The sequence below is a fragment of the Danio rerio genome, chromosome 5 (assembly GCF_049306965.1).
Source record: "Danio rerio strain Tuebingen ecotype United States chromosome 5, GRCz12tu, whole genome shotgun sequence".
NCBI classification, from domain to species: Eukaryota; Metazoa; Chordata; class Actinopteri; order Cypriniformes; family Danionidae; genus Danio; species Danio rerio.
Window position 1 is genome coordinate 24,233,109 of NC_133180.1, and position 26,892 is coordinate 24,260,000.

A 26,892-nucleotide genomic window follows, 5' to 3' on the forward strand; every position below is an offset into this window, starting at 1 on the left:
TTAACATTAATCAGACCAAACATGAAGTCTCAAAATCAAACTCTCTAGCGCCACCACTTGTCCAAACTTTCACGTATGTTTATCATCATAACTTTTGAACCGAATGGGCTACAATCAAAATTCTTTTTTCCTCTGATTCCTTGGCTCAGTCCGATTCAAACCCACCCTATGACGTCATTTTCCGTCATGAATTTTTTCGCGCTATTTTAAATTTTTCGAAAAACCTATTTGATCGAACTCGTCCTAGGCCGTGTCTCCGATTTTCACCAAAATTGAATCACATGATCTACAGACCATGCCAACCTAAAGTTATGGAATTCAAGTTGATTAGACCAACCGTTTTTGTTTAACTTACGAACTAATTTAACGTAGAACTTGCGAAAATGGACTTGAGGCGATATCTCTGTAACGCATTCACCGATTCACACCAAACTTGGTGTGTGTTATGACAACTAGGGTCTAAGGTTAATTGCGGAGTTTCGGCGCACTGCCCCCTAGTGGTCCGGAGATACAAAAAACTTGCTTTTTGGCTTATAACGTCTCAACCTTTCGTCCGAAACTCATGAAACTGGTCTCATTACATCCGGCAGAGCATGCCGAGTCGAGTGATGTCTGATTTTCACAGGTCAGCCATTTTGGGCGTCGCCCATTTCGATTTTTGGCCAAAAAATGCTATATTTTACCAACACATTCACATATCATTACAAAACATGGTATGCATCTTCAACCCCATGCCCTGAAAGTACTCAAAAACGTCTGGAGCAGCGCCACCTTATGGCCAATAGTGCTTGGCCCCTTAATTGCTGCTTGCAGCTATATTTATTATTATTATTATTCTTCTTCTTCTTCTTCTTCTTCCGTTTCTTCCGCCGGATTTGAATGGCAGCCCATATAGGCGTATGCGGGAAAGTTGTATAATTTGGCACAATGATAGAGGCCAGTATTAACATTAATCAGGCCAATTATGAAGTCTCAAAATTAAACTCTCTAGCGCCACCACTTGTCCAAACTTTCACGTATGTTTATCATCATAACTTTTGAACCGAATGGGCTACAATCAAAATTCTTTTTTCCTCTGATTCCTTGGCTCAGTCCAATTCAAACGCACCCTATGACGTCATTTTCCGTCATGACTTTTTTCGCGCTATTTTAAATTTTTCGCAAAACCTATTTGATCGAACTCGTCCTAGGCCGTGTCTCCGATTTTCACCAAAATTTAATCACATGATCTACAGACCATGCCAACCAAAAGTTATGGAATTCAAGTTGATTAGACCAACCGTTTTCGTTTAACTTGCGAACTAATTTAACGTAGAACTTGCGAAAATGGACTTGAGGCGATATCTCTGTAACGCATTCACCGATTCACACCAAACTTGGTGTGTGTTATGACAACTAGGGTCTAAGGTTAATTGCGGAGTTTCGGCGCACTGCCCCCTAGTGGTCCGGAGATACTAAAAACTTGCTTTTTGGCTTATAACGTCTCAACCTTTCGTCCGAAACTCATGAAACTGGTCTCATTACATTCGGCAGAGCATGCCGAGTCGAATGATGTCTGATTTTCACAGGTCAGCCATTTTGGGCGTCGCCCATTTCGATTTTTGGCCAAAAATGCTATATTTTACCAACACATTCACATATCATTACAAAACATGGTATGCATCTTCAACCCCATGCCCTGAAAGTACTCAAAAACGTCTGGAGCAGCGCCACCTTATGGCCAATAGTGCTTGGCCCCTTAATTGCTGCTTGCAGCTATATTTATTAGGGGCCAAGCACCGTAGGTGCGTAGGCACCTATTGCTTTCGTTAGTGTTCTTATTATTAGGGGCCAAGCACCGTAGGTGCGTAGGCACCTATTGCTTTCGTTAGTGTTCTTATTATTAGGGGCCAAGCACCGTAGGTGCGTAGGCACCTATTGCTTTCGTTAGTGTTCTTATTATTAGGGGCCAAGCACCGTAGGTGCGTAGGCACCTATTGCTTTCGTTAGTGTTCTTATTAGGGGCCAAGCACCGTAGGTGCGTAGGCACCTATTGCTTTCGTTAGTGTTCTTATTATTAGGGGCCAAGCACCGTAGGTGCGTAGGCACCTATTGCTTTCGTTAGTGTTCTTATTATTATTATTATTATTATTCTTCTTCCGTTTCTTCCGCCGGATTTGAATGGCAGCCCATATAGGCGTATGCGGGAAAGTTGTATAATTTGGCACATTGATAGAGGCCAGTATTAACATTAATCAGGCCAATTATGAAGTCTCAAAATCAAACTCTCTAGCGCCACCACTTGTCCAAACTTTCACGTATGTTTATCATCATAACTTTTGAACCGAATGGGCTACAATCAAAATTCTTTTTTCCTCTGATTCCTTGGCTCAGTCCAATTCAAACGCACCCTATGACGTCATTTTCCGTCATGACTTTTTTCGCGCTATTTTAAATTTTTCGAAAAACCTATTTGATCGAACTCGTCCTAGGCCGTGTCTCCGATTTTCACCAAAATTTAATCACATGATCTACAGACCATGCCAACCAAAAGTTATGGAATTCAAGTTGATTAGACCAACCGTTTTCGTTTAACTTGCGAACTAATTTAACGTAGAACTTGCGAAAATGGACTTGAGGCGATATCTCTGTAACGCATTCACCGATTCACACCAAACTTGGTGTGTGTTATGACAACTAGGGTCTAAGGTTAATTGCGGAGTTTCGGCGCACTGCCCCCTAGTGGTCCGGAGATACTAAAAACTTGCTTTTTGGCTTATAACGTCTCAACCTTTCGTCCGAAACTCATGAAACTGGTCTCATTACATTCGGCAGAGCATGCCGAGTCGAATGATGTCTGATTTTCACAGGTCAGCCATTTTGGGCGTCGCCCATTTCGATTTTTGGCCAAAAATGCTATATTTTACCAACACATTCACATATCATTACAAAACATGGTATGCATCTTCAACCCCATGCCCTGAAAGTACTCAAAAACGTCTGGAGCAGCGCCACCTTATGGCCAATAGTGCTTGGCCCCTTAATTGCTGCTTGCAGCTATATTTATTATTATTATTATTATTATTCTTCTTCTTCTTCTTCTTCTTCCGTTTCTTCCGCCGGATTTGAATGGCAGCCCATATAGGCGTATGCGGGAAAGTTATATAATTTGGCACAATGATAGAGGCCAGTATTAACATTAATCAGGCCAATTATGAAGTCTCAAAATCAAACTCTCTAGCGCCACCACTTGTCCAAACTTTCACGTATGTTTATCATCATAACTTTTGAACCGAAAGGGCTACAATCAAAATTCTTTTTTCCTCTGATTCCTTGGCTCAGTCCGATTCAAACCCACCCTATGACGTCATTTTCCGTCATGACTTTTTTCGCGCTATTTTAAATTTTTCGAAAAACCTATTTGATCGAACTCGTCCTAGGCCGTGTCTCAGATTTTCACCAAAATTGAATCAAATGATCTACAGACCACGCCAACCAAAAGTTATGGAATTCAAGTTGATTTGACCAACCGTTTTCGTTTAACTTACGAACTAATTTAACGTAGAACTTGCGATAATGGACTTGAGGCGATATCTCTGTAATGCATTCACCGATTCACACCAAACTTGGTGTGTGTTATGACAACTAGGGTCTAAGGTTAATTGCGGAGTTTCGGCACACTGCCCCCTAGTGGTCCGGAGATACTAAAAACTTGCTTTTTGGCTTATAACGTCTCAACCTTTCGTCCGAAACTCATGAAACTGGTCTCATTACATCCGGCAGAGCATGCCGAGTCGAATGATGTCTGATTTTCACAGGTCAGCCATTTTGGGCGTCGCCCATTTCGATTTTTGGCCAAAAATGCTATATTTTACCAACACATTCACATATCATTACAAAACATGGTATGCATCTTCAACCCCATGCCCTGAAAGTACTCAAAAACGTCTGGAGCAGCGCCACCTTATGGCCAATAGTGCTTGGCCCCTTAATTGCTGCTTGCAGCTATATTTATTATTATTATTATTATTCTTCTTCTTCTTCCGTTTCTTCCGCCGGATTTGAATGGCAGCCCATATAGGCGTATGCGGGAAAGTTGTATAATTTGGCACAATGATAGAGGCCAGTATTAACATTAATCAGGCCAATTATGAAGTCTCAAAATCAAACTCTCTAGCGCCACCACTTGTCCAAACTTTCACGTATGTTTATCATCATAACTTTTGAACCGAATGGGCTACAATCAAAATTCTTTTTTCCTCTGATTCCTTGGCTCAGTCCGATTCAAACCCACCCTATGACGTCATTTTCCGTCATGAATTTTTTCGCGCTATTTTAAATTTTTCGAAAAACCTATTTGATCGAACTCGTCCTAGGCCATTTTTCCGATTTTCACCAAAATTGAATCACATGATCTACAGACTATGCCAACCAAAAGTTATGGAATTCAAGTTGATTTGACCAACCGTTTTTGTTTAACTTGCGATCAAATTTAACGAAGGACTTGCAAAAATGGACTTTAGACGATATCTCCGTAACGCATTCACCGATTCACACCAAACTTGGTGTGTGTTATGACAACTAGGGTCTGAGGTTACAGGCAGAGTTTCGGCGCACTGCCCCCTAGTGGTCCGGAGATATAAAAAACTTGCTTTTTGGCTTATAACATCTCAACCTTTCGTCCGAAACTCATAAAACTGGTCTCATTACATCCGGCAGAGCATGTCGAGTCAAATGACGTCTGATTTTCACAGGTCAGCCATTTTGGGCGTCGCCCATTTAGATTTTAGGCCAAAAATGCTATATTTTACCAACATATTCACATATTATTACAAAACATGGTATGCATCTGGCACAATGATAGAGGCCAGTATTAACATTAATCAGGCCAAATATGAAGTCTCAAAATCAAACTCTCTAGCGCCACCACTTGTCCAAACTTTCACATACATTTATCATCATAACTTTTGAACCGAATGGGCTACAATCAAAATTCTTTTTTCCTCTGATTCCTTGGCTCAGTCCGATTCAAACCCACCCTATGACGTCATTTTCCATCATGAATTTTTTCGCGCTATTTTAAATTTTTCGAAAAACCTATTTGATTGAACTCGTCCTAGGCCGTGTCTCCGATTTTTACCAAAATTGAATCACATGATCTACAGACCATGCCAACCAAAAGTTATGGAATTCAAGTTGATTAGACCAACCGTTTTTGTTTAACTTGCGAACTAATTTAACGTAGAACTTGCGAAAATGGACTTGAGGCAATATCTCTGTAACGCATTCACCGATTCACACCAAACTTGGTGTGTGTTATGACAACTAGGGTCTAAGGTTAATTGCGGAGTTTCGGCGCACTGCCCTCTAGTGGTCCGGAGATACTAAAAACTTGCTTTTTGGCTTATAACGTCTCAACCTTTCGTCCGAAACTCATGAAACTGGTCTCATTACATCCGGCAGAGCATGCCGAGTCGAATGATGTCTGATTTTCACAGGTCAGCCATTTTGGGCGTCGCCCTTTTCGATTTTTGGCCAAAAATGCTATATTTTACCAACACATTCACATATCATTACAAAACATGGTATGCATCTTCAACCCCATGCCCTGAAAGTACTCAAAAACGTCTGGAGCAGCGCCACCTTATGGCCAATAGTGCTTGGCCCCTTAATTGCTGCTTGCAGCTATATTTAGGGGCCAAGCACCGTAGGTGCGTAGGCACCTATTGCTTTCGTTAGTGTTCTTATTATTATTATTATTATTATTATTATTATTCTTCTTCTTCCGTTTCTTCCGCCGGATTTGAATGGCAGCCCATATAGGTGTATGCGGGAAAGTTGTATAATTTGGCACAATGATAGAGGCCAGTATTAACATTAATCAGGCCAATTATGAAGTCTCAAAATCAAACTCTCTAGCGCCACCACTTGTCCAAACTTTCACTTATGTTTATCGTGATAACTTTTGAACCGAATGGGCTACAATCAAAATTCTTTTTTCCTCTGATTCCTTGGCTCAGTCCGATTCAAACCCACCATATGACGTCATTTTCCGTCATGAATTTTTTCGCGCTATTTTAAATTTTTCGAAAAACCTATTTGATCGAACTCGTCCTAGGCCGTGTCTCCGATTTTCACCAAAATTGAATCACATGATCTACAGACCTTGCCAACCAAAAGTTATGGAATTCAAGTTGATTAGACTAACCGTTTTCGTTTAACTTGCGAACTAATTTCACAAAGAACTTGCGAAAATGGACTTGAGGCGATATCTCTGTAACGCATTCACCGATTCACACCAAACTTGGTGTGTGTTATGACAACTAGGGTCTAAGGTTAATTGCGGAGTTTCGGCGCACTGCCCCCTAGTGGTCCGGAGTTACAAAAAAACTTGCATTTTGGCTTTTAACGTCTCAACCTTTCGTCCGAAACTCATGAAACTGGTCTCATTACATCTGGCAGAGCATGCCGAGTCGAATGATGTCTGATTTTCACAGGTCAGCCATTTTAGGCGTCGCCCATTTCTATTTTTGGCCAAAAATGCTATATTTTACTACCATATTCACATATTATTACAAAACATGGTAAGCATCTGGCACATTAATAGAGGACAGTATTAACAATAATCATACCAAATATGAAGTCTCAAAATCAAACTCTCTAGCGCCACCACTTGTCCAAATGTTCATGTATGTTTATCATGATAACTTTTGAACCAAATAGGCTACAATCAAATTTCTTTTTCCCCTGATTCCTTGGCTCAGTCCGATTCAAACGCATCCTATGCCGTCATTTTCCGTCATGAATTTTTTCGCGCTATTTAAAATTATTCTAAAAACCTAGTTGGTCGAACTCGTCCTAGGCCGTGTCTCCGATTATCACCAAAATTGAATCACATGATCTACAGACCATGCCAACCAAAAGGTATGGAATTCAAGTTGATTAAACCAACCGTTTTCGTTTAACTTGCGAACTAATTTAACGTAGAACTTGCGAAAATGGACTTGAGGCGATATCTCTGTAACGCATTCACCGATTCACACCAAACTTGGTGTGTGTTATGACAACTAGGGTCTAAGGTTAATTGCGGAGTTTCGGCGCACTGCCCCCTAGTGGTCCGGAGATACAAAAAACTTGCTTTTTGGCTTATAACGTCTCAACCTTTCGTCCGAAACTCATGAAACTGGTCTCATTACATCCGGCAGAGCATGCCGAGTCGAATGATGTCTGATTTTCACAGGTCAGCCATTTTAGGCGTCGCACATTTCGATTTTTGGCCAAAAATGCTAGATTTTACCAACACATTCACATATCATTACAAAACATGGTATGCATCTTCAACCCCATGCCCTGAAAGTACTCAAAAACGTCTGGAGCAGCGCCACCTTATGGCCAATAGTGCTTGGCCCCTTAATTGCTGCTTGCAGCTATATTTAGGGGCCAAGCACCGTAGGTGCGTAGGCACCTATTGCTTTCGTTAGTGTTCTTATTATTATTATTATTATTCTTCTTCTTCTTCTTCTTCCGTTTCTTCCGCCGGATTTGAATGGCAGCCCATATAGGCGTATGCGGGAAAGTTGTATAATTTGGCACAATGATAGAGGCCAGTATTAACATTAATCAGGCCAATTATGAAGTCTCAAAATCAAACTCTCTAGCGCCACCACTTGTCCAAACTTTTACGTATGTTTATCATCATAACTTTTGAACCGAATGGGCTACAATCAAAATTCTTTTTTCCTCTGATTCCTTGGCTCAGTCCAATTCAAACCCACCCTATGACGTCATTTTCCGTCATGATTTTTTTCGCGCTATGTTAAATTTTTCGAAAAACCTATTTGATCGAACTCGTCCTACACCGTGTCTCCGATTATCACCAAATTTTAATCACATGATCTACAGACCATGCCAACCAAAAGTTATGGAATTCAAGTTGATTACACCAACCGTTTTCGTTTAACTTGCGAACTAATTTAACGTAGAACTTGCAAAAATGGACTTGAGGCGATATCTCTGTAACGCATTCACCGATTCACACCAAACTTGGTGTGTGTTATGACAACTAGGGTCTAAGGTTAATTGCGGAGTTTCGGCGCACTGCCCCCTAGTGGTCCGGAGATACTAAAAACTTGCTTTTTGGCTTATAACGTCTCAACCTTTCGTCCGAAACTCATGAAACTGGTCTCATTACATCCGGCAGAGCATGCCGAGTCGAATGATGTCTGATTTTCACAGGTCAGCCATTTTGGGCGTCGCCCATTTCGATTTTTGGCCAAAAATGCTATATTTTACCAACACATTCACATATCATTACAAAACATGGTATGCATCTTCAACCCCATGCCCTGAAAGTACTCAAAAACGTCTGGAGCAGCGCCACCTTATGGCCAATAGTGCTTGGCCCCTTAATTGCTGCTTGCAGCTATATTTATTATTATTCTTCTTCTTCTTCTTCTTCTTCTTCCGTTTCTTCCGCCGGATTTGAATGGCAGCCCATATAGGCGTATGCGGGAAAGTTGTATAATTTGGCACAATGATAGAGGCAAGTATTAACATTAATCAGGCCAATTATGAAGTCTCAAAATCAAACTCTCTAGCGCCACCACTTGTCCAAACTTTCACGTATGTTTATCATCATAACTTTTGAACCGAATGGGCTACAATCAAAATTCTTTTTTCCTCTGATTCCTTGGCTCAGTCCGATTCAACCCCACCCTATGACGTCATTTTCCGTCATGAATTTTTTCGCGCTATTTTTAATTTTTCGAAAAACCTATTTGATCGAACTCGTCCTAGGCCGTGTCTCCGATTTTCACCAAAATTGAATCACATGATCTACAGACCATGCCAACCAAAAGTTATGGAATTCAAGTTGATTAGACCAACAGTTTTTGTTTAACTTGCGAACTAATTTAACGTAGAACTTGCGAAAATGGACTTGAGGCGATATCTCTGTAACGCATTCACCGATTCACACCAAACTTGGTGTGTGTTATGACAACTAGGGTCTAAGGTTAATTGCGGAGTTTCGGCGCACTGCCCCCTAGTGGTCCGGAGATACTAAAAACTTGCTTTTTGGCTTATAACGTCTCAACCTTTCGTCCGAAACTCATGAAACTGAACTCATTACATTCGGCAGAGCATGCCGAGTCGAATGATGTCTGATTTTCACAGGTCAGCCATTTTGGGCGTCGCCCATTTTGATTTTTGACCAAAAATGCTATATTTTACCAACACATTCACATATCATTACAAAACATGGTATGCATCTTCAACCCCATGCCCTGAAAGTACTCAAAAACGTCTGGAGCAGCGCCACCTTATGGCCAATAGTGCTTGGCCCCTTAATTGCTGCTTGCAGCTATATTTATTATTATTATTCTTCTTCTTCTTCTTCTTCTTCCGTTTCTTCCGCCGGATTTGAATGGCAGCCCATATAGGCGTATGCGGGAAAGTTGTATAATTTGGCACAATGATAGAGGCCAGTATTAACATTAATCAGGCCAATTATGAAGTCTCAAAATCAAACTCTCTAGCGCCACCACTTGTCCAAACTTTCACGTATGTTTATCATCATAACTTTTGAACCGAATGGGCTACAATCAAAATTCTTTTTTCCTCTGATTCCTTGGCTCAGTCCAATTCAAACGCACCCTATGACGTCATTTTCCGTCATGACTTTTTTCGCGCTATTTTAAATTTTTCGCAAAACCTATTTGATCGAACTCGTCCTAGGCCGTGTCTCCGATTTTCACCAAAATTTAATCACATGATCTACAGACCAAGCCAACCAAAAGTTATGGAATTCAAGTTGATTAGACCAACCGTTTTCGTTTAACTTGCGAACTAATTTAACGTAGAACTTGCAAAAATGGACTTGAGGCGATATCTCTGTAACGCATTCACCGATTCACACCAAACTTGGTGAGTGTTATGACAACTAGGGTCTAAGGTTAATTGCGGAGTTTCGGCGCACTGCCCCCTAGTGGTCCGGAGATACTAAAAACTTGCTTTTTGGCTTATAACGTCTCAACCTTTTGTCTGAAACTCATGAAACTGGTCTCATTACATTCGGCAGAGCATGCCGAGTCGAATGATGTCTGATTTTCACAGGTCAGCCATTTAGGGCGTCGCCCATTTTGATTTTTGGCCAAAAATGCTATATTTTACCAACACATTCACATATCATTACAAAACATGGTATGCATCTTCAACCCCATGCCCTGAAAGTACTCAAAAACGTCTGGAGCAGCGCCACCTTATGGCCAATAGTGCTTGGCCCCTTAATTGCTGCTTGCAGCTATATTTATTATTATTATTATTATTATTATTATTATTCTTCTTCTTCTTCTTCTTCCGTTTCTTCCGCCGGATTTGAATGGCAGCCCATATAGGCGTATGCGGGAAAGTTGTATAATTTGGCACAATGATAGAGGCCAGTATTAACATTAATCAGGCCAATTATGAAGTCTCAAAATCAAACTCTCTAGCGCCACCACTTGTCCAAACTTTCACGTATGTTTATCATCATAACTTTTGAACCGAATGGGCTACAATCAAAATTCTTTTTTTCTCTGATTCCTTGGCTCAGTCCGATTCAAACCCACCCTATGACGTCATTTTCCGTCATGACTTTTTTCGCGCTATTTTAAATTTTTCGAAAAACATATTTGATCGAACTCGTCCTAGGCCGTGTCTCAGATTTTCACCAAAATTGAATCACATGATCTACAGACCATGCCAACCAAAAGTTATGGAATTCAAGTTGATTTGACCAACCGTTTTTGTGTAACTTGCAATCAAATTTTACGTAGAACTTGTGAAAATGGACTTGAGACGATATCTCCGTAACGCATTCACCGATTCACACCAAACTTGGTGTGTGTTATGACAACTAGGTTCTGAGGTTATATGCAGAGTTTCGGCGCACTGCCCCCTAGTGGTCCGGAGATACAAAAAACTTGCTTTTTGGCTTATAACGTCTCAACCTTTCGTCCCAAACTCATAAAACTGGTCTCATTACATCCGGCAGAGCATGCCGAGTCGAATGATGTCTGATTTTCACAGGTCAGCCATTTTGGGCGTCGCCCATTTCGATTTTTGGCCAAAAATGCTATATTTTACCAACACATTCACATATAATTACAAAACATGGTATGCATCTTCAACCCCATGCCCTGAAAGTACTCAAAAACGTCTGGAGCAGCGCCACCTTATGGCCAATAGTGCTTGGCCCCTTAATTGCTGCTTGCAGCTATATTTATTATTATTATTATTATTATTCTTCTTCTTCTTCTTCCGTTTCTTCCGCCGGATTTGAATGGCAGCCCATATAGGCGTATGCGGGAAAGTTGTATAATTTGGCACAATGATAGAGGCCAGTATTAACATTAATCAGGCCAGTTATGAAGTCTCAAAATCAAACTCTCTAGCGCCACCACTTGTCCAAACTTTCACATACGTTTATCATCATAACTTTTGAACCGAATGGGCTACAATCAAAATTCTTTTTTCCTCTGATTCCTTGGCTCAGTCCGATTCAAACCCACCCTATGACGTCATTTTCCGTCATGAATTTTTTCGCGCTATTTTAAATTATTCGATAAACCTATTTGATCGAACTCGTCCTAGGCCGTGTCTCCGATTTTCACCAAAATTGAATCACATGATCTACAGACCATGCCAACCAAAAGTTATGGAATTCAAGTTGATTAGACCAACCGTTTTTGTTTAACTTGCGATCAAATTTAACAAAGAACTTGCGAAAATGGACTTGAGAAGATATCTCCATAACGCATTTACCGATTCACACCAAACTTGGTGTGTGTTATGACGCCTAGGGTCTGAGGTTACATGCTGAGTTTCGGCGCACTGCCCCCTAGTGGTCCGGAGATACAAAAAAATTGATTTTTGGCTTATAACGTCTCAACCTTTCGTCCGAAACTCATGAAACTGGTCTCATTACATCCGGCAGAGCATGCCGAGTCGATTGATGTCTGATTTTCACAGGTCAGCCATTTTGGGCGTCGCCCATTTCGATTTTTGGCCAAAAATGTTATATTTTACCAACACATTCACATATCATTACAAAACATGGTATGCATCTTCAACCCCATGCCCTGAAAGTACTCAAAAACGTCTGGAGCAGCGCCACCTTATGGCCAATAGTGCTTGGCCCCTTAATTGCTGCTTGCAGCTATATTTATTATTATTCTTCTTCTTCTGTTTCTTCCGCCGGATTTGAATGGCAGCCCATATAGGCGTATGCGGGAAAGTTGTATAATTTGGCACAATGATAGAGGCCAGTATTAACATTAATCAGGCCAAATATGAAGTCTCAAAATCAAACTCTCTAGCGCCACCACTTGTCCAAACTTTCACGTATGTTTATCATCATAACTTTTGAACCGAATGGGCTACAATAAAAATTCTTTTTTCCTCTGATTCCTTGGCTCAGTCCGATTCAAACCCACCCTATGACGTCATTTTCCGTCATGAATTTTTTCGCGCTATTTTAAATTCTTCGAAAAACCTATTTGATCGAACTCGTCCTAGGCCGTGTCTCCGATTTTCACCTAAATTGAATCACATGATCTACAGACCATGCCAACCAAAAGTTATGGAATTCATGTTGATTAGACCAACCGTTTTTGTTTAACTTACGAACTAATTTAACGTAGAACTTGCGAAAATGGACTTGAGGCGATATCTCTGTAATGCATTCACCGATTCACACCAAACTTGGTGTGTGTTATGACAACTAGGGTCTAAGGTTAATTGTGGAGTTTCGGCGCACTGCCCCCTAGTGGTCCGGAGATACTAAAAACTTGCTTTTTGGCTTATAACGTCTTAACCTTTCGTCCGAAACTCATGAAACTGGTCTCATTACATCCGGCAGAGCATGCCGAGTCGAATGATGTCTGATTTTTACAGGTCAGCCATTTTGGGCGTCGCCCATTTTGATTTTTGGCCAAAAATGCTATATTTTACCAACACATTCACATATCATTACAAAACATGGTATGCATCTTCAACCCCATGCCCTGAAAGTACTCAAAAACGTCTGCAGCAGCGCCACCTTATGGCCAATAGTGCTTGGCCCCTTAATTGCTGCTTGCAGCTATATTTTCATTTGAAACTACATAATATAAAAAGCAGTTGTTTAATATTTGTATAATTATTTAATAGTTTTTTTTTTTTACATTTAATAAATGCTTCCTTGATGAACAGAATAATGTAAAACATAGAATTAACATGTTAATGCGTCAACACATGCACTCTGGTGCTCACGGTAAACTGAGTTTGATTCTCGCATCAAGGTACTTTGGCGATCCTTTCTCTCTCTCTCTGCCCCCCATCCTTTCCTGCCGATACTCTCTACTGTCCTATCCATTAAAGGTGAAAAGCCCGGAAAAAACAGAGAATAATAATAAAATAAAAAAAACTTTTCAAAAAAAATAAATAAATAAAAAAAACTTGACCGGTAGTGTTAATATTTAAAAATGTAGCATGTTGAACTTTTGTGAATTAATGCTGGTGTTACAGTTTCTCACCCCAGGCCCGGGATGCGCTGACACTGACCCGCCATCCCAGCAATCAGATTACTGTGCTGCATCTTCACTCCTTTAGGATTCCCTGTAGAGCCACTAGTGTACATCACCACTGCCAGATCAGACGCACTCGGCCTCTCGTACTCTACACTTACTGATTCACAGACAGGCAGACAGTCAGATAAACAAAGTGTGTATCAGCTTGTAAACCAGTTCAGATTGGCTGCAAGTAATTGATTTGCATGCTGCTCACAGTTCTCTGGCTTCGCCCCGAGCTCTGTAACTTCCTGCATGCTGTGGATGATGAGGGATTGTGGGTAATCAGCTTGATGTACCTCACCACTGCCTACATAGATAACATGCTGCAACCCAGAGACTGCAAACAAAACATTCTGCGATAGAGAGAAGCTTTCAGTCAGATCACACAGATACGCAGAGAAACACGGCCGTGGCTGTTTGTGGGTTTGTGTACCTTCAGTTTGCTTTGCAGCAGTTCTGTGCTGGTGATGAGATGAGTGGCGCCACATTGATTGAGCCCATAAGCAACAGCATCTTCACCCAGAGTCGCATACAGAGTCACCACTGCAGACACACATACAGTATTGATGGTTGCTGACATTGTGATACTTTATAAAGAATGGCTTTGTTTGATGATACATTATTTACGTTGATCTAAAAACTTAATAGAGTAAAATGGACTTTGATGTTGTTCTTTCATTCCTTTAAACCTGTTTTAGCACATTTTGCAATCCATTTTTAATCAATTTTATTATTCGTTGTTGTTGTTTTTATTTCTTATACTTGATGTTTCTTTTGTTTTTGTTCCAGAAAAGCCCTTTGAATTACTATTGTGTCTGAAATGTGCTGTATGAGTAAACTTGCCTTGCCGTGATATTTGGTTCATGCTTGTGAAGCACTTTGAGCTGCATTTCATGTTTGAATTGTGTTTTCCAATTAAAATTAATATTCTTATTTTTATTGAAACAGAAGAAACAAGAAGTAATAAAAATACTAAAGTACTTGACAAAAACTACAATTGTGAAAAAAGTGAAATCTTAAAGCTAATGCAAAAACAATATATACAATATTTAAAGAATAATATATTTATATTGATTAACTAATGCTGAAACACAACTAAAGTAGATAAAACGTACCTCTTTAGCTTGGCTTTTTAATAATATTTTAATAGTCCTTTGTACTGTTACGTGTTTTTTTTTTGTCGTTTCTCTTGTCTTATTCTTAAGTTTTTATATTCTTATTTTTTATTATACTTTTTCTTACGTACTGTACTTTGGTCTGTCTTGCGGCTGTTAAATGTGCTCTATAAATAAATTAACTTGAACTAGATGACGACAGAAATTATACAAAAAGCAATGTTATCATTAAGTAACATTAATAAAGCAAATTTGATTAAATTCCATATACATTTTTTTTTTAATCTGAGCTCAATATATTTTTTTATCCATAGCCATATCACCATGCAGCCCAAGACCAGTTACTTACTGAAGCGAAGCAGGGTTAAGCCTGGTCAGTATCTGGATGGGAGACCACATGAGAAAACTAGGTTGTTGTTGGAAGTGGTGTTAGTGAGGAGAGCAGGGGGTGCTCAACCTGCGGTCTGTGTGGGTCCTAATGCCTCAGTGTAGTAAAGGGTACACTGAACCAGGGGTTCTCAAAATTTTCAGCCTGCGACCACTAAAATAACACCAGTTACTCGCGACCCCATCTATGCTCGGAGGTGGTTATAAGCATGCGAACATTGCACACAATGGTGCACACACACCAATAGGATCTATATAAACAAGCTTATTGGTGACACAAAAAAGTGCAACAGTAATTTGATTTAATTTTGGAGACTTGAAGCCACTTGGAGATCATCCTCCTTGTCCATTTATGGCCTTTATTTTTATTGTATGCGAGTGCCATAAAGGTGTCATAGTTTAACATTGTAACGCCAAAACAATCTGCTGCAACTAAAGCTATTGCTGTGATGTTAATCTAGCATAATAACCCCAAGGGGTCACAATCCAATGAAAATTATTATATTCTGCAGGTTATGGATAAAATATGATAGTTCTAATAGTTTAATAAAATATGAGATTCTTGTAAATCACCAAGTGACCCCCCCCCCCCCCTTATTGTCTCGCGACCCCCAATTTGAGAACTACTGCACTATACTGTCAGTGAGCACCGTCTTTCAGTTGAGACGCTAAACCGAGGTCCTGACTCTCTGTGGTCATAAAAATAAAAAATAAAAAAAATCACATGGCACTACTTGTAAAGAGTAGGGGTGCAAACCCGGTGTTCTGGCCAAATTCCCTTCATCGGCCCTTACTGATCATGACTTCCCAATCTTTCCCATCCACCGAAGTGGCTCACTGTCTTTCAGCTCCACCTATAGCTGGTGTGTGCTAAGCAAAAGGCACTGTTGTCCTGTGGCTGCCGTCTCATCATCCAAGTGGATGCTGTACACTGGTGGTGGTGTGATTGTAAAGCGCTTTGGGTGTATGGCCATACTTGATAAATACGATATATAAAAACACACATTACATGACATAATTTTTAAGTTATAATAGGAGATGAACTACATTTTTGTTATTATTTTTCACTTTTTGTACAGATTTTTTATTTCGTCAATTATTTTGTTTCTAAATGATGTTTTTGATGCAGTGCTAAAACAGTCTGAATGAATGATTCAATGAGTCACTAATAAAAAAGCAAGTTTGTTTGTTTGCAAGTTAATGATTTAATATTCTAAACGATTCTTGTTCCAAGTGTGCCTGACAAGATTTTTAGTAGTGCGTGTCTTCTGTAAATGATGTACAAGTATATGATAGTTTTGATTCATCTTGATTGAGCAGTGTTTAGAGAAGAAGCTGTGTTGGTATTACATGGGTAGTTGCGTCTGAAGCAGGCCTGCGCTGCGATCATCCATTCTGCCCGTGTTTCACAGAAGATGGCAATGGTTTGCCGTGGCTTTTGACCCAGAGCTGCCAGACCGCTGCCAAAAGACTCCACTGCTTGGTCGACGGCTTCATAGCTCATCCAGCTGTAGTTCCCCAAGACCAGCTAGAAACAAATACAAATACTCCAAATCAGCTGTTGCCAACAGCTTTCAGAGAGACCATTTGTCTGTTTGGTCAGCTAGGTCGGTTTTTAAATACCATGTCTCTATACCTACTGTGTAGTTGTGTGCCAGATCCTCATTTGTTGATTGCATTTGTTTATGCACATGCCCTTCTTCAAATATCCTCATTCTTTTATATTGCGCAAAAAAAAAGTGCCAAACAGAATCTTAAGACAACTTTTCTCTCACTATACTGATTCAGAATTCAAGTCAATGAGTCAAACCCTGACTCCACAATGATAGTCTCTTATTTCAATACTGAAGGAATAAACCATTTAGAACAAATCAGTCAATGAAGGAATTAATAAACGTCTCATAAATGTTGTCAGGTCTCAGAATCAAGCCAAAACACAACCAAATAGAATGAATAATAGCCTATATAATAATTACCACATAGCCAATTTCAACCACGACATGTTTTAATTTTCCTATATTTTTAAACTTTACACAAAAAACATTCATATGTGCGTATTTAATTATTTATTATGTTGTTTTATTAAAATGTAAAAAATATTAAATTTATTATTTTTTTATTTTATTAAAATTTAAGTTTGGAACTTTGGCAACATTGTGTTTTGGCAGTTTAAATTGCATGTTTAATTTCAGATATTTTTTTCATCATATTTCTATATTTAATATTTTTTTATTTAGAATGTTTTTACATTTTTAAATATTAAATTTCATAACCTTATTTATGCAGTTGACACAGCATTAAAAATACATCATAATCTCTGATAAGTACAGTAATTCTTTTTTTTAAAGATTTTTTGTTAAAATATTTTGTAATTAAATGTATTGAATAAATGTAAGAATCTACTGTACATGTACAATGATTAGAAAGAATAAAAGTTTTTAAAAATGCTGCAAATATATACCAAAAAATCTGTTGTTGCTTACAGCTTTTAGAGCAATGTCTCAAACTCAATTCCTGGGGGCTGTTCCATGAATCAAGCTTAGAGGAGAATATATAAATATATATATATATATATATATATATATATATATATATATATATATATATATATATATATATATATATATATATATATACACACACATACACATACATACATACATACATACATACATACATACATACACACCAAACATCTTTTAGGACAGAACAGTCTATTGATCTTCAACTTACTGTTATGGAAAAAATTTAAGCGTGGACGTTTAGTCAGGCTCATTGAAGTCAGGCTTTTGCTTTAATCCCTGTTTTTTAAACCAGTTTTATAAAACAGCCCCCTGAAGGGCCGAAGCTCTGCATAGTTTAGTTCCAACCACCTCCAACTCACACCTGCTTAGTAGTCTCTAGTAGTCTTGAACACCTTGATTAGTTTGATCAAGCTGCAGCCCTCCAGAAGTTTGAGTCCCATGTTTTAGAGTGTTTTATCCTATAATTGCCTTCATTTGTGGTCCACCTCCCTGACTGTGATAATCCTCAACAATTAACCCCATACTGAAACTTAGTCAGTCAATAAATATACCTTTTTGAAGATCTTCCCATTGGGTTGTTTTTCTTCTTCTTCGCTAAGCACCTCTCTGGTGCCCAAACAGGGTGCCTGATTGAAACTCTTCACAGCATGTACAAAAAGTTTGTCCAGAGTGTCCACTCCTTCAAAGCCCTGCGTAACCAGTGCATCGATGCTTTCAACCGCCCGATACGGCCCTTCTGGACGTCCACTTATACTCCTCGCTCTCTCACACTGAGGCAACATGACCTGCACACACAACACACACAGACCAACATATTTTCATTTGATCAATCATCAATCATTGAGGACGGAAATAGTAAAAACACATGATCAGGAACTTCAATCCTCTCTTTGTGTCCAGAATTAGAGCAGAAACCCCTGTGGGTGACTGAGAAGACACAGAAAAACTGTTTTCTATTGGTTAGACAAAAAGTAATTGTCAAAAAGAGGAAAACAGGAAGAGTAAGAAAATTTAGATGCATGTGCGTGTGATTGAATGGCTGATTTAGCAAGTACTTCACCACAAACCAACTGCTAACACTCAACAAACCCTTAGGAAGCATCAAGAAACATCCGTGTTTGTAGGCAGTGCACTATCAGACTAAATATTTATTCTAAGCAACACAGATACACACACATACACAGAGTGACATCAGATCAAACACAAAGTGGATGTGTAGGTTGTTTGCGTGGCAAAATAATCATTAATTTCAACAGAGAGGTAAAATTTTTACTTTTTAATTTTTTGTACAGTTGAAGTCAAAATTATTACTTACTGTAATAATAATTATTATTATTTACTGTCATCATGGAAAAGATCAAATAAATCAGTCATTAGAAAAGAGTTATTGAAACTATTATGTTTAGAAATGTGCTAAAAAAATCTTCTCTCCGTTAACAGAAATTGGGGAAAAAATAAACAGGGGACAAATAATTCAGGGGGTTTAATACTTCAGACTTTAACTGTAGTTAGGACAGAAAAAGCCACTGAAACTTGTTTCAGAAGCACAAGTTCAATTATCCTGATGATTGTTTGGCTGTGAATGAACAAATTACTATTATTGAGACCACCGTTTCAAACAGATGACATCATAGTTTAAGGAGGGATTCGAGCGACTGCACGTTCAGGAAGTCAGATGTTGACCCACTTAAACATGTGGAAAAACTGTCTAAAACACTGAGGCATCTGTCAAGCAAACTCGCATCCTGTGTGGAGTAATCACATTTTTCTAACGTGAAAAGGTAGATGAATCAGAAAATTATGTCATCAGGTTGTCTGGTCTGTTTTTGAGCAATATATGATACCATACAGAAATTGGGGCTTGGTAGATTTTTTTTTTTTTCAAAAAGTATTTTTTAAAAGAAAATTGTAACTCTGCTAATATAGCAAACTTTTTTTTAGATTTAACAATTGCTGAGGAAAAATGCATCAAAAAATGTAAACTTTTTTCAACATAGACAATAATAACTAATGTTTCTTGATCTATTTAATCTTAAATGTTTCTAAAACTGTGTGAATGATTTCTGAAGAACATTAATACTACTGAATGTATGGAAAAAGAGAAAGTATGGCTACTGAAAGATCAGTTTTTTTTATATAACAGGAATAAATTATAATTTTTTTAAAATACACAGAAACACTGAAAACAGGAGAGACTTCCTTAAACCCCAAACCAGAACAGAATGATAAATGTTTTTAAATAGCCACATATAAGAGTAGTATTTTATTTAAAACGCCAATTTTAGCATCAGTTAAAGTATTTAACATTAACAATAAACAACACTCCTACAGCTTCCTTCTTTAAGCTCTTCTTTAAATAGCAAATACTGTTTCAATGTACAAATGCTAATAAACTGTAACATGAAACATTTAAGCATTATCAGAGAATTATAAACAGTGTGAGCATACAGTATATTTCTCATAGTGTTGACTAAAAACTATTTTATTTGTACGTGCACTGAATGTAAATTTTGACAAAAATTAACGGTGTCATCTGTATTTTTTACTTCATTTTATGAATAATACATACTATTATACTTCATATATAAAACATAAGATACATTTACTAAAGTAATAACTATTCATCCAAAAGTGTTAAGGTAAAAAAAAAATGACTTAACATACACAAGAGTTTTAGTTATATCTGATCAATAGATCTCAAATACAAATAGCTTTTATTTCCAGTAATATCAACAACAACTGTTTAGACATGCAGTTGACATGGTGTTTACAGTAAACACTTCAAGTCTCTCCAAACACATCCTCACTGCAGATACACAGCATTAAATCCGAGATAGAAAGCATCTTCATTTAGTCAAACGAAATACTCAAGGCAAAAAAGTAAAAGAAGCTGAATTCCTACCAACGAATAAACAGAGCACAGCAGTTCTTCTTTAGACAGACGGCCAACAACTGCAACAAGAGGTCCAGGCTTCCCTTTTCTCACTCTCTCTCTCTTTCTGTGTCTCTTTTGGCTGATTGGTTGTATTTTGTAGCCGCAATTCCAGTAAGCCTCGTTTTGGGCCCACCCGTTAGAATAAGCCAATCAGAAAGCAGCGATGAGGAGGAACTTCTGAGGTTTCGTCTGAGTTTTCAGAGGGAATATATCAGACAGGAGGTGTTTCCTTTGTACACGCAGTCTTGCCAAACAGTTTTTCCTTTAGCTCACTTACACAATCAGACACGTCAGAGCTAAGAACTTTTACAGACATTAAAGAACACATAGTTCAGTAAGTCAAACACTCCCTCTGTTGATTCACATTTATTGTGTGAAGGAAAAACATTACATGGACATGTGAATAACGACTTTAGGGTCATTGGTCATGGGCCAGACAGCTGCCAACAGAACAGGTCTGACAAGAACATGTGCACAAGTGTAGGGTTTCACAAATGTCGTCCATATAACAAACATCATGGAGCTCCATGTGCGTTTCAAACACTTGTCTTCAATGAATTGTTGACTCCGAAATGAAGCACACCTTCATTTGACTTACCTTCAGGACAACCTAAGTGAATTCCTCTTTCAGGGGTTCTATTAAAAATACCCTCTCCTTTCAAGGGCAATAAATAATGCATGAGTTCTGGAAAAAAAGTTATCCTACAACTATTGTGGGTTAATGAATGTCTTCTGAAACTAAAATAAAAAATATCCATTTAAAAACCTCAATAGCTGCAGCTGTTCACGAAGAAATCATACATTCATTTTCTTTTCGGTGTAGTCCCTTTATTAATCTGCGGTCACCACAGTAGAATGAACCACCAACTTAACCAGCATATGTTTTATGCAGCGTATGCCCTTCCAGCTGCAACCCATCTCTGGGAAACATTCATGCACACTCATACACTAGTACGGACAATTTAGCCCACCCAATTCACCTGTACCGCATGTCTTTAGACTGTGGGGGAAACCGGAGCACCCGGAGGAAACCCACACACACTCAGGGAGAACATGCAAACTCCACACAGAAAGGCCAACTGACCCAGCCGAGGCACGAACCAGTGACTAAGCCGAAAAGAAAATGAATAAATGAATCTTCAGTTTTTTAGATAGGTACAAGTGAAACATTTTAAGATGGATACTAATACAGAATCTACAGTGTGTTAAAGGAATTCACTTTTGTTTGTAACACTCCAAGAACAGGTCATACATTCCCAGCTGCCTCTATGCCTATGCCATACATCTTAACTCGACTCTCGACTTGTTGCTGGGGCCAAGATTATGGTTTATCAAGTTTTAAATATGTCTTTTTTTTTCTTACAAACTCATCAATTTACTTTTGAAGGAATTATTTACTTAAGTTTTTTTGGAGCATATAAAACTCAGGCACCATTCCAAAGCACTAGAAAGAGCATATCAACAATAAAATGCAATACAACTAGAATACCATGAGAGGGAGTAAAGAGGATGATTCTCATTTTTATTGAGAGCAGCACGTTTGCGCAATGGGTAGTGCTGTCATCTCACAGCAAGAAGGTCGCTAGTTCGAGCCTTGGCTTGGTCAGTTGTGTGGAGCTTGCATGTTCTCCCTGTGCTCGCGTGAGTTTCCTCCGGTTTTTCTCACAGTGCAAAGACATGCGCTATAGGTGAATTGGGTAAGCTAAAGTGTCTGTAGTGTATGGTGGTTTCCCAGTGATGGGTTGCATCCACTACGTAAAACATATGCTGGATAAGGTGGCAGTTCATTCCGCTGTGGCAACCCCTGATTAATAAAGGAACTAAGCTCTAAGTTCTACTAGCTGTTGGCTTGCTATCAGGACAGCTAAACGCATCATTCACAGCTGGTTTTCTTTCCAAGTAAATGGTTATGGCCACTAATAGACAATATTATCACACAAGTCTTTTAAAGAAGTATTGAGGGTAAACAGAAGAGAACTGGCTCCTTTTTTTGGCCTCGGTTCCACACTTGGTATATTAAGGGAGTTTTTCTGTGAACCTGTTGCCCGTTACTTGCTCATTGGGGGCATGTCGCTTTGTATGATTGCTTTGACACAATCACTATTGTTAAACGTCCTAAATAAATAAAACTGGCTTGAATGGAGAGTATACAGCATGCTGGAAATGACAGCTCAAATTACAGACAGGAGAATAATTGAAAGCCCTTGTGAAGGAATGCATGTCAGGTTGGACGCAGTTCAATTTCTCAAGCCAGCTCTGCTTTTATGAAAGGAGAGGACAGAAACAACATTCTATAACCTAAAGCAACAAAAGAGCACACATGAATGGCTTTTAATTAATGTCATATTCAGGACAAAAATGGTACGTGGTCATTCAAAGCAAAATTATGGTCACAAAAATTACACAGTAAAAGTAAAGCACATGTAAATAAAGCACATGTAAGTAAAGTAGCAGTTTTTTAATTCCATTTATTGGTACTATTTCCAATTAAACTAATTAACGGCAGAACAGAAGGACAACATTTTAAAAGGAAGCACACATATTTACTAAAGAGGAAACAAAAAAGTTCTTAAAAGTGGCCGAAATACAATTCCAACACAGGAAATCTTTTATTTAACATATTTCTCCATGAATTTCTTGTGGAATTCAGAGCGCAGGGTGTCGTTAACAAAGCGCTTCTCTTTTCGAGATTCATCCACTCCTTTAGCACAGTTCTTAAACACAACGTCATCATCCCACCTGCCAAACATAAAAAATGTGAATGTTTACATGTTACTAAAAGAAGTCCATTTAAGCAGGGGGGGAAGCAGTTCTAGGACTTTGGATACTTAGATTATAACTGCACTTTACTTTAAAACGATCATATCAAGCTATTCTTCAGTGCTGAACCATAAAGTCACACTAAAAAAAGGAGTTATTTTTTTATACCAGTAAGCAGTTTCTGAACTCCTTCAAACATTTCACTTCTAAGCCTTATAACATAATGGACATAAGCAACATTACATGAACTAGTATTTTGTGTGTTTTTAACAAAACTGTGTGTAGTTGACAGTGAAGAGAAAAGAACAATGTAAAAGTTTAAAATCAGGAGTTCAAACTGACAAGGCTGGACTGACACATTCATTTTTTTTTTTCTTTGTATATGAGATTTAAGACTTATGCAGGATTCTGATCTGAATTGTCAGCATCAGAGTTGACTGATTATTGAGATTATTTGCTACCGTTTTTCAGTGATGTATGACAGGTGAAAACCTGATCTACCTGTTTACACAAAATGCAAATACATGCATCGGATTCGCAAAGAATTTATTTTCACACATGAAACTGAAACCGATCAGAGTACAGTGGTCCATCGTTATTAGCAGGAGTTATGTTAAAAAAATAACCTGCAAAATCCGCAAAGTAGTTTGCTTTATTTATTACAATTATTATAGATGTTTTAAGGCTGTAAAAGCCCTCACCTACACACTTCATACACTTTTCTCTCATTTTAAAGTGCGATATGCAAGTTTGACACACAGTGGTTGAACTAGGTATTACATTCCTATATTAAAACAAAGGCAAGCGCAGGTTGCCAGACTGACCAACAGGAGCAAGTCTAACCATCGAGTCTATATGTTCTAAATAAAAGCAACGGCCCATGATGGAAGAAATATGTTTCATATTAAAAGAAAGCTTTTGTCCTAAGCAACACCTCGAACTGATATATTTCGAACTGCTTCTATTTCTCACAAGTAAACAACAGAAAACTGACAATGATCACCTCAGGAAAACCTCATGTGCTTTATTCAGTGTCAAATGCTAATAATGCGAGTTTGAATGCCATTTCACATGACATTTATTGCCATACTACTGAAAGCAGCAGCAGGTAGTTCACCTCAGATCCTAAAAATAAAATAAACTGTTTGCAATTGAACTTTATAACTGTGACTTAAAATCAATAAATAACAGCATGTACATTTAATAATGTTAAAGAGGTTTAATATGTATAATTCGATTATAAACCTTACCATTTTATAAGTGAGTGCACATTTTTCTGAATGGCGGTTTAAATTTCTGTTGTGTTTGGCCTGGCGAATTTGTCAGCCAAATTGCTCATCACTGCAAATCTCATTATCTAGAATGTTTTGACACTGGGTTACAATGTAGCCTGCTCACCTAATGTTCATGCTTGTAATATTTATATTATTTTTATTGGCACCTCATGTGGAACTCTGAATCTGCGTCTTATTTCAGAGTCTGCTGCAGTCCACCAGGAGTCGCATTTTGGTTACGTACACATGCTTTGAGAGCCTTTCTGAATAAATGAATGAAATACGTGGTTTTCCACAAAGGCACCCTGTGCTACTGAAATAAAATTTGAAAGTTAAAAGAACCAAAACAAAGACAACCGTTCCAGCACGTAACAGTGATTTCTAAAGCAGAATATCTTATTTTAGCATTGTTTTTCAGATAAATATGTATGTTCACTTAGCATGTTTCTGAAATATCTGCACAAACATATTATGGTATATTTATGCTTTAGAAGAGTCAAAAACACACATACAGCACCTTTAAACACTCTCAAAATTCAAACCTTCATAGAAAATAGGTCCAGTATTGTAGAATGAAACCAAAGACCTTTGTTAACCAAAGATTTATGTTAATTTTGCAAGCTGATTGTATTGTGTACTGTACTGGAAAGACAGCGGAGATTGATTGACAATTGTTTACAGCAGGGGTGTCAATGTCATTTTAGATCAGGGGCCGCATGGAGTAAAATATGTTCTCAAGTGGGGCCCCCCTTTGAGGGGGGTGGGGGGATTTTCCACTGGTTAATCGATTGCGAATGTTTAGTTTTCTTGGACTTTACAAAAAACAAAATACAAATACAAAAAAAGGTATGAGGTCTTTCTCTCTAAGATGGCTGTCAAATTGACGCCGACTCAGGCTTCTGGATGGGATGAAATGAAGTTTGCTATTGATCCGGCCGGGGGCCGTCTGTTAGACACCCCTGGTTTACAGCCAATCAGGACACAGAACACAATGTGCTGTAAAAAAATTAATTAATTAAATAAGCATGTCAAATTGCACTAAAAAAATCTGCGAAGGCCAGGAAAGGTGAATCATGTTATAGCAATTAGTGAGGGACCACTGTTTCAAATAATTTGTCCTGCTTGTATGTGGCCCTTATCTGATCTGTGCCATATGAGAAGAAAAATAAATATCTTAATTTTGTTTTCTGCGGATAGACTGAAACATGAGATGTCTTACTGATTCTTTATATTTGATACTGTAACTCTCAGACTAATATGCATAAATAAAACAGTCAACCTAAAAATAAAAATTAGAATTGGGTTACTTGCAGCATATTGTGAAAATTTGGGCAAAGCTACCTTCTCTTCACGCTGAACGTGTTCTTGGTTTGTGTTTGCTGTTGTTGTTGCTGCTGCTGCTGCTGCTGTTGGCCAGCCAGATTAAGCAGAGGATTCCCACTCAGAATATTCTCCATACGTATCCTCTCTTCTTCTGCCTTCTGTTCCCTTTCCTTCACAAACACACAGACACAGTTTATAAAAATGCTTATTTGCTTTTGGAGCTAAATAAGAGATATAATGGTTATTATAACAAAAGATAGCCGGACAAAATAATCAGGATCATCTTGATTTATCGATAACACATAAATAAATATTACTTGATATGACAACTATTGGTGGTAAATGATCAATGAGGTTCACCTTCCTCTCCTGCTCCTCAGCTCGCTCCTTTTTGATCTTCTCCAGTTCGGCCAGGAGGGCGGCAGTATCATCATCACTGTCAGAATCGGAGCCAGAGTCGTCTTCATCCTACAACATACACAAACACATGTTTAAACTCAGTCAAAAATCAACCTGCAACCATGCCCAAGTGTCTTTTAGGAAGTGCATGTACATCAGTGAGGGGATCATCTGCATCCAGATTAGCAGCAGGAATCTGATCCAGACGTGGCCGCTTGGATGAGGAGGATGAAGAAGATGAAGACGAGGAAGTTGTGTGTTCTAAAGGAGAGAGAGAGAATTTTGAGTTTATTGCCATATCAGCTTCTCTGGCTATGTCATGGCAAAAAACTGATCAGGTTTGACACATTTTATAAATACTACTTTTCTATAATTCTAAAAATATTCTAGCAATTAAAAGTCATCAACAGCAATAAATAATATAACAGATAAAATACATAATAATAGTATAAGATAAAAATCTGAAACAGTTTTTTAAGGTCTACTATTGATAAGAATTGTGCAATTTCAGAAGGATTCACATTTTAAAATATTTCATTTAAAGTCTTTTTAGATAATAAATGTTAAATGACATAAAAATTAGGCATTCCACTAGAATACAATTAA

At 38.3% G+C, this 26,892-nt stretch overlaps 2 protein-coding genes across 2 annotated transcripts in view; both read right to left on the reverse strand.

The window, feature by feature from the left end:
* acsl4b (acyl-CoA synthetase long chain family member 4b) overlaps positions 1-20,882 on the reverse strand; it is a 56,021-nt gene extending 35,139 nt beyond the window's left edge. The window contains exons 1-6 of the mRNA NM_001099739.1: positions 20,498-20,882; positions 18,147-18,380; positions 16,421-16,598; positions 14,002-14,111; positions 13,783-13,921; positions 13,533-13,683 (exon numbers count right to left, since the gene is read on the reverse strand). Coding sequence (NP_001093209.1) covers positions 13,533-13,683; positions 13,783-13,921; positions 14,002-14,111; positions 16,421-16,598; positions 18,147-18,377 — 809 coding nt within the window. The 5' untranslated portion in view covers positions 18,378-18,380; positions 20,498-20,882. The remainder of the gene's footprint in view (positions 1-13,532; positions 13,684-13,782; positions 13,922-14,001; positions 14,112-16,420; positions 16,599-18,146; positions 18,381-20,497) is intronic.
* A 1,940-nt stretch (positions 20,883-22,822) lies between these two features.
* Positions 22,823-26,892, reverse strand: part of cwc15 (CWC15 spliceosome associated protein homolog) — a 7,331-nt gene continuing 3,261 nt past the window's right edge. The window contains exons 4-7 of the mRNA NM_001002050.2: positions 26,441-26,547; positions 26,248-26,355; positions 25,906-26,057; positions 22,823-23,269 (exon numbers count right to left, since the gene is read on the reverse strand). Of these exons, the coding sequence (NP_001002050.2) occupies positions 23,140-23,269; positions 25,906-26,057; positions 26,248-26,355; positions 26,441-26,547 (497 nt within the window). The 3' untranslated portion in view covers positions 22,823-23,139. The remainder of the gene's footprint in view (positions 23,270-25,905; positions 26,058-26,247; positions 26,356-26,440; positions 26,548-26,892) is intronic.